This window comes from Aquarana catesbeiana, linkage group LG02 (assembly GCF_042186555.1).
Source record: "Aquarana catesbeiana isolate 2022-GZ linkage group LG02, ASM4218655v1, whole genome shotgun sequence".
In the NCBI taxonomy this organism is placed as follows: Eukaryota; Metazoa; Chordata; class Amphibia; order Anura; family Ranidae; genus Aquarana; species Aquarana catesbeiana.
This window is the reverse complement of record NC_133325.1, coordinates 1,688,215-1,697,394: the sequence shown is the minus strand read 5'-3', so window position 1 is coordinate 1,697,394 and position 9,180 is coordinate 1,688,215. Positions and strand designations below refer to the sequence as shown.

The following is a 9,180-nucleotide window of genomic DNA, read 5'->3' as shown; positions in this document are numbered from 1 at the left end:
AGTGGCTCTTGAACCAGAGTTGTATGAGAGGTCTTCTCCCATCAGTTGGGCTCTATTACCAGGTACCTAACAGTGACCAATCACCGCGAGTAACACAGTTGTACACAATGAATATCATGAACTGTCATGTTATCTGCTGTGATTGGTCACAGCAATCACATGGTACTGGCAGTGGGCCAGTACATTGATCAGTCATCAGTGGGTGACAGACTGTACCAGAGTTTGGCCCTGCGGAGCCATGCGAGATATGTTCTGGGAACATCATATGACATCTTTCCAAAACAATATGGCTCCTGTTTGGCCATCATATTACAATAGGCTGGGATGGAAGCAGTTAATAATAAATGTTAAAAAGGGAAGCAACTTTATTGAACTCTTGTAAAATAGAAGTAGTGCTGCGCTATAATCTAATAGATGTGCAAAATAAGGTGCAAAAGTGCTAAATGGAAGGTTTGAATGGAAGAGGCAAAATAAAAGGTCAATATACATCAAATCCCTGGCGATACAATAAAATGGTATTCAAAATTTATTGAACTCTTTTTATAGAATTCTGACTTCTATTTTTTTTTTTTTTTTCTGTACAGGTGAATTGAGGAACCAAGATTTTAGTTATGTTGGTCATCATCAATAAAAGGAAGTCACATGGCAAATGAGCCATATATCAATGTTCTAAACGTCATAAATGCTTTGGATCCTCTTCAACATTAATCCAGCCTCAGAGGACAACAGGAGAAAAGTAATTTGAGTGTTCTGGAAGCGACTATGGCTTTACAGTAAAGTCCAACCCATGTATACATAAGAGGAGTCATTTCAGAAGATATTTCTTGTTTGGAATGTGACAAAGGTTTTACAATGGAGGCAAAATGTATCACACACCTGAAGTTTCACACTGTAGAGAAGCCATATCAGTGTTCAGAATGTGACAAAACTTTTAAACAGAAGGCAAATCTTATCATACACCAGAAGATTCACACTGGAGAGAATCTGTCAGTTTGTTCTGAATGTCATAAAGTTTTTACATCAAAGTCAAATTGTATCATACACCAGAGGATTCACACTGGAGAGAAGCCATATCAGTGTTCTGAATGTGACAAAGCTTTTACAACCAAGGGCGGACTTACCATACACCAGAGGGTCCACACTGGAGAGAAACCATACGAGTGTTCTGAATGTGGCAAAGCTTTTAAAGTGAAGTCAAATCTTATCAGTCACCAGATGATTCACACTGGAGAGAAGCCACATCAGTGTTCTCAATGTGGCAAAGCTTTTACAACCAAGAGAGAGCTTATCACACACCAGAGGATTCACGCTGGAGAGAAGCCATATCAGTGTTATGAATGTGACAAAGCTTTTACAACTAAGGGCGAGCTTACCAGACACCTGAGGGTCCACACTGGAGAGAAACCATACCAGTGTTCTGAATGTGGCAAAGCTTTTAAAGTGAAGTCAAATCTTATCAGTCACCAGATGATTCACACTGGAGAGAAGCCACATCAGTGTTCTGAATGTGGCAAAGCTTTTACAACCAAGAGAGAGCTTATCACACACCAGAGGATTCACACTGGAGAGAATCTGTCATTGTGTTCTGAATGTCATAAAGTTTTTACATCAAAGTCAATTCTTATCATACACCAGAGGATTCACGCTGGAGAGAAGCCATATCAGTGTTCTGAATGTGACAAAGCTTTTACAACCAAGGGCGAGCTTACCAAACACCAGAGGGTCCACACTGGAGAAAAACCATACCAGTGTTCTGAATGTGGCAAAGCTTTTAAAGTGAAGTCAGATCTTATCAGTCACCAAATGATTCACACTGGAGAGAAGCCATATCAGTGTTCTGAATGCGGCAAAATGTTTACACAAAAGTCAAATCTTATCAGTCACCAGAGGATTCACACTGGAGAGAAGCCACATCAGTGTTCTGAATGTGACAAAGCTTTTACAACCAAGAGAGAGCTTATCACACACCAGAGGATTCACACTGGAGAGAATCTGTCTGTGTGTTCTGAATGTCATAAAGTTTTTACATCAAAGTCAATTCTTATCATACACCAGAGGATTCACGCTGGAGAGAAGCCGTATCAGTGTTCTGAATGTGACAAAGCTTTTACAACCAAGAGCGAGCTTACCAGACACCAGAGGGTCCACACTGGAGAAAAACCATACCAGTGTTCTGAATGTGGCAAAGCTTTTAAAGTGAAGTCAGATCTTATCAGTCACCAAATGATTCACACTGGAGAGAAGCCATATCAGTGTTCTGAATGTGGCAAAATGTTTACACAAAAGTCAAATCTTATCAGTCACCAAAGGATTCACACTGGAGAGAAGCCACATCATTGTTCTGAATGTGGCAAAGCTTTTACAACCAAGAGAGAGCTTATCATACACCAGAGGATTCACACTGGAGAGAAGCCATATCAGTGTTCTGAATGTGGCAAAGCTTTTGCACATAAGTCAGCTTTTAACACTCACCAGAGGGTTCACACTGGAGAAAAGCCATTTTAATGTTCAGAATGTGACAAATATTTTACAGTTAGTGCAGGGCTAATCTATCACCAGAGGATTCACAAGCTTCAGCTGCAGAGAGGAAACTCTGTAAGAAGGAGTAATATTAGAGGAGTTATGAGTGTCCCATTAGTTTCATTGTCCCAATGTTATCCCACAAGCTAGGGAAGATGTCATAAAGGCTGAAAAAAGACAATAGTCCATCCAAATCAACTTGTGTTTATAATGATTTCCCATATTCCTGTATGTTGTGTCCTTTTAAGATGTACATCTAAGAGCCTTTTAAAAATATCCATGCTCCCCGTAGCCACCACCGATTGTGGGAGAGAGTTCCACATCCTTATTGCCCTAACAGTTTAGGGTTAAATCGCTTCTCCTCCAGTTTCATTGTGTGCCCCCCTGTCCTTTTAGACTCCCTAGGACTGAATAGTTCATTTCCTATGCTGGGATCCCCATTGTGATATTTGTAGATCGCTATCATGTCCCCTCTCAAACTTCTTTTCTCCAGAGAGAATACATTTAGTGTTTGCAGCCGTTTCTCGTAATTGAGGTCCTCCAGTCCCCTTATTAGTCTTGTTGCCCTTCTTTGGACTCTCTCCAGCTCCAGCACATCCCTTCTGAGGGCTGGTGACCAGAACTGAAAAAAAAACTCCAGATGAGGCCTTACCAGAGTTTTATAAAATGGCAGAATTATAGTTTTGTCTCTGAAGTATATCCCTTTTTTATACATGCTAATATTCTGGCTGCTTTGGTAGCTGCAGCTTGGCACTGTATGCTGTTGCTCAATCTATCATCTATTAGCATCCCTAGATCCTTCTCTATCCTTGATTCTCCCATCTGTTCTCCACCTAGTGTATATTTTTCACTTTTGTTTTTTGACCCCAAATGCATTACTTTCACATTTCTCCACAATAAACTTCACTTGCCATTTGTTTGCCCACTCTTTTATTATGCTCAGGTCATTCTGCAAAATGTCTATGTCCTGATGCAAGTTTATTACTCTGCTTATCTTTGTGTCATCCGCAAAAACTGAGCCTGAACTATTTATCCCATACTCTATATCATTTATGAATATGTTGAATAGGACAGAATCTTGAGGTACCCCACTAGGGATGAGCCGAACACCCCCCTGTTCGGTTCGCACCAGAAAATGCGAACAGGAAAAAAGTTCGTTCGAACATGCGAACACCGTTAAAGTCTATGGGACATGAACATGAATAATCCAAAGTGCTAATTTTAAAGGCTTATATGCAAGTTATTGTCATAAAAAGTGTTTGGGGACCCGGGTCCTGCCCCAGGGGACATGGATCAATGCAAAAAAAGTTTTAAAAACGGCCATTTTTTCAGGAGCAGTGATTTTAATAATGCTTAAAGTCAAACAATAAAAGTGTAATATTCCTTTAAATTTCGTACCTGGGCAGTGTCTATAGTATGCCTGTAAAGGGGCGCATGTTTCCTGTGTTTAGAACAGTCTGACAGCAAAATGACATTTCGAATGAAAAAACCCATTTAAAACTACTCGCGGCTATTGCATTGCCGGTCCGACAATACACATAGAAGTTCATTGATAAAAACGGCATGGGAATTCCCCACAGGGGAACCTCCGAACCAAAATTAAAAAAAAAATGACATGGGGGTCCCCCTAAATTCCATACCAGACCCTTCAGGTCTGGTACGGATTTTAAGGGGAACCCCGCACCAAAAAAAAAAAAAAACGTTGTGGGGTCCCCCCAAAAATCCATACCAGACCCTTATCCGAGCACGCAACCTGGCAGGCCGCAGGAAAAGAGGGGGGACGAGAGAGCGCCCCCCCTCCTGAACCGTACCAGGCCACATGCCCTCAACATTGGGAGGGTGCTTTGGGGGAGCCCCCAAAACACCATGTCCCCATGTTGATGAGGACAAGGGCCTCATCCCCACAACCCTGGCCGGTGGTTGTGGGGGTCTGCGGGCGGGGGGCTTATCGGAATCTGGAAGCCCCTTTTAACAAGGGGATCCCCAGATCCCGGCCCTCCCCCCCTGTGTGAAATGGTAAGGGGGTACTTGTACCCCTACCATTTCACTAAAAAACTGTCAAAAATGTTAAAAATGACAAGAGACAGTTTTTGACAATTCCTTTATTTAAATACTTCTTCTTTCTTCTATCTTCCTTCATCTTCTTCTTCTGGTTCTTCTGGCTCTTCTGGTTCTTCCTCCGGCGTTTTGTCCAGCATCTCCTCCGCGGCGTCTTCTATCCTCTTCTCCTCGGGCCGCTCCGAACCCATGGCATGGGGGGAGGCTCCCGCTCTTCTCTTCATCTTCTTCTCTTCTTCTTCTTTTCTTCTCTTCTTCTCTTCTTCTCCTCTTCTCTTCTTCATTTTCTTCTCCGGGCCGCTCCGCATCCATGCTGGCATGGAAGGAGGCTCCCGCTGTGTGACGGTTCTTAAATAACGGGGGCGGGGCCTCCGGTGACCCCGCCGACCTCTGACGCACGGTGACTTGACGGGACTTCCCTGTGACATCACGGGGAATGCCACAGGGAATTCCCGTCATGTCCTGTGCGTCAGAGGGGGGTGGGGTCACCGGGTGGCCCTGCCCCCCGTTATTTAAGAACCGTCAGACGAGGAGACGCCGTCACACAGCGGGAGCCTCCCTCCATGCCAGCATGGATGTGGAGCGGCCCGGAGAAGAAAATGAAGAAGAGAAGAAGAGAAGAAGAGAAGAAAAGAAGAAGAGAAGAAGATGAAGAAGAAGATGAAGAGAAGAGTGGGAGCCTCCCCCCATGCCATGGGTGCGGAGCGGCCCGAGGAGAAGAAGCTAGAAGAAGCTGCGGAGGAGATGCTGGACAAGAACGCCGGAGGAAGAACCAGAAGAACCAGAAGAAGAAGAAGAAGAAGATGAAGGAAGATAGAAGAAAGAAGAAGCATTTAAATAAAGGAATTGTCAAAAACTGTCTCTTGTCATTTTTAACATTTTTGACAGTTTTTTAGTGAAATGGTAGGGGTAAGTACACCCTTACCATTTCACACAGGAGGGAGGGCCGGGATCTGGGGGTCCCCTTGTTAAAGGGGGCTTCCAGATTCCGATAAGCCCCCCGCCCACAGACCCCCACAACCACCGGCCAGGGTTGTGGGGATGAGGCCCTTGTCCTCATCAACATGGGGACAAGGTGTTTTGGGGGGCGACCCCAAAGCACCCTCCCAATGTTGAGGGCATGTGGCCTGGTACGGTTCAGGAGGGGGGGCGCTCTCTCGTCCCCCCCTCTTTTCCTGCGGCCTGCCAGGTTGCGTGCTCGGTTAAGGGTCTGGTATGGATTTCTGGGGGGACCCCACGCCGTTTTTTTTTTTTTTTGGCGCGGGGTTCCCCTTAAAATCCATACCAGACCTGAAGGGCCTGGTATGGAATTTAGGGGGACCCCCACATCATTTTTTTTTAATTTTGGTTCGGGGTTCCAATGTGGGGAATTCCCATGCCGTTTTTATCAATGAACTTCCATGTGTATTGTCGGACCGGCAATGCAATAGCCGCGAGTAGTTTTAAATGGGTTTTTTCCTTCGAAATGTCATTTTGCTGTCAGACTGTTCTAAACACAGGAAACATGCGCCCCTTTACAGGCATACCATAGACACCCCCCAGCTACGAAATTTAATTGTTTGACTTTAAGCATTATTAAAATCACTGCTCCTGGATAAACGGCCGTTTTTAAAACTTTTTTTTGCATTGATCCATGTCCCCTGGGGCAGGATCCAGGTCCCCAAACACTTTTTATGAAAATAACTTGCATATAAGCCTTTAAAATTAGCACTTTTGATTTCTCCCATAGACTTTTAAAGGGTGTTCCGCGGCATTCAAATTTGCCGTGAACACCCCAAATTGTTCGCTGTTCAGCGAACTTGCGAACAGACGATGTTCGAGTCGAACATGAGTTTGGCTCGAACTCGAAGCTCATCCCTAGTGCTCATCAGTTCGGTCTCACCAGTGAAGCTTATCAGTGCCCATCAGTGCAGCCGTGTCAGTGCCCGTCAGTGCGGCTTATCAGTGCAGCTTATCAGTGCTCATCAGTGCAGAGCAGGGATAGTTAGAGATCATCGGGATGACAGAGCGGATCTCAGGCTGACATTTGTTGTTGGTGAAATCACCGCTCGCCGTACAGCCCCGCCTCCCTGTACCGGCACTGTGATAGACAGCGCAGAGCACACTGTTCCAATGCCGGTACAGGGAGGTGTTTTCACCAACAACAACTGTCAGCCCGAGATCCGCTCTGTCATCCCGATGATCTGTGGTAACTCTCCCCACTCTGCACTGGAGAGAGATGGTGGGCGGGCGGTGGTGATGGGGGGGATGGGGGCAGTGCTGGCAGGGAGGAGCAGGGAGCAAAGGAGGAGGACACCACCTTGATAGGCGGCACAGACCGGGGAGACCCCCTCCGCCCACTACAGCGAGCCAGGCAGAAATACAAGTCCCTCAACCCACTTTACAGAACTACAGGTGGGCAGTGACAAGACCGCTGGCTGGGAGTACAGGAGGAATAGCAGCCAGCGGTCTTACAAACAGGAAATCACCAGGCAATAACGGTTTATCAGCAAGATCAGCAGGTTATTGCAGGACCCAGGTCCCCAAACACTTTTTATGACAATAACTTGCATATAAGCCTTTAAAATTAGCACTTTTGATTTCTCCCATAGACTTTTAAAGGGTGTTCCGCGGCATTCGAGTTTGCCGCAAACACACCGAATTGTTCACTGTTTGGCGAACTTGCGAACAGCCAATGTTCGAGTCGAACATGAGTTCGACTCGAACTCGAAGCTCATCCCTATACCCCACTCACCACTCCAGACCAGTCTGAGTACATGTTATTTATCACTACCCTTTGGACATGCCCATGTAACCATTTTTTTACCCAAGCATAAACCCTATGGTCCAAGCCTGCAGACCTCAGCTTGTAAATTAGGCATTTATGGGGGACGGTATCAAATGCTTTTTCAAAGTCCAGATACAACACATCCATAGGCCTCCTCCTATCTAGATGGTTGCTTACTTCCTCATAGAATGTTAGCAGATTGGTCTGGAAGGAACGTCCTCTCATAAACCCAGGCTTGTTACCACTAATGATGTTGTTGTCCTCAGTAAAACTTTGGATATAGTCCCTAATCATCCCCTCCAATAATTTACCCACTATTGATGTTAGGCTGACTGGCCTGTAATTCCCAGGAATTTCTCTCTGCCCTTTTTTGAATATTGGTACCACCTTGGCTTTTCTCCAATCAGCTGGTACTAATCTTGTCATTAAGTTGTCCACAAAAATCAGAAATAATGGCCTGGCTATAACTTGACTGAGTTCTCTGAGGACTCTCGGGTGTAAGTCACCTGGTCCTGGTAATTTACTGTATTTGTGATGTTTATTAAAACTTTCATTGACTCCGAAAGTGAAAAAAATGCATTTCCTGGTTGTACTTATGCCTGTTTTCATCACTCTTATGCAAGTGACGCCTGAGAAGCGTGATTTTATATAATCATACAGTACTTCACTATCAGTCCTTTTCTTCTCTCCCCATCGTTTGAGCTTGGTTACCTACTCCGCAAGCTCCAGAATATATTTCTAGAGGATTTTTCTGCACCCATTTATCCGGCTTATACCAGATCTGATTGATCATTGCCTGTTTGACCCCAGACTGTGAAGCTGGTGGTCTATGATCTCTGGTGAGTGGGGTCACAAAGGGGAGTGTGGCACGCAGCACCAGTCATCTTTTTTGGAGAACATTTGCACTTTATTTGGAGCACTTATCAATTTTTTGACCACCTTTGTATATTTTTATTAATAATTATTTCTCTTATGTTGTAAGCATCATTGTAAAATTACATTAATTAGTTTTTGTCACTTGATTTATATATCTATCCTGTAGGCGCTGTGATATATATATTTTTTTTCATTGACTCCGGCCTCTGTTAGCCACGTGGGTATGTCATGTGTTGTGTTACAAACACTACAGTCGCTGTCGGTAAACCCTTATTTTTCCTACGTAAAAACTGTGGAGAAGAAGGCATTTAGTACAGTTGCCTTCTTTGTTTCATCTGTAACCATCTTCCCATCCTCATCCTTTAAAGTGATTTGTAAAGGCTCTTTAAAAAAACAAAAACAAACAAACATGTTATACTTACCTCCTCTGTGCAGTTGGTTTTGCACAGAGCAGCCTGGATCCCCCTCTTCTCTGGTCCCTCTTTGCTGCTCCTAGTCCCTCCCTCATTTTGAGTGCCCCCTCAGTCAGCAGCTTGCAACAGGGGGCACCCAAGCCGAGTCAGAGCTCCTCGTATCCATTCAGACACAGAGCCCCAACCTGGCCCTGCCCCCTCTCTCCTCTGATTGACTTACTGACTTTTATTGACAGCCGCAGGAGCCAATGACACTGCTGGTCTGCCTCAGCCAATCAGGAGGAATGTGTAGGATGTCTAAAGGGATCATGGACATTGCTGGAGAGATAAGGAGCTCAGGTTGGTAATTGGGGGTGGGGGGGGGGCGGCTGGGGAGGCTGCTACATACAGAAGGCTTTTTATCTTAATGCATAGAATGCATTAAGATAAATAACCTTCTGCCTTTACAACTCCTTTAGTGTGCAAAGTGCTCCAATATTGTCTTTTTAGTGTTAATTAGGAATGAACCGAACACCCCCGAATCGGTTCACACCAGAACATCTGAAC

General features: G+C 44.8%; 1 protein-coding gene across 1 annotated transcript; it reads left to right on the top strand.

Moving 5' to 3' along the window:
• The first annotated feature begins 852 nt into the window (after positions 1 to 852).
• LOC141126573 (uncharacterized) lies at positions 853 to 2,627 on the top strand. The gene has a single exon (XM_073612495.1). It carries the CDS (start codon positions 853 to 855, stop codon positions 2,503 to 2,505), a length of 1,653 nt encoding a protein of 550 aa, XP_073468596.1. The 3' UTR covers positions 2,506 to 2,627.
• Positions 2,628 to 9,180: the final 6,553 nt, after the last annotated feature.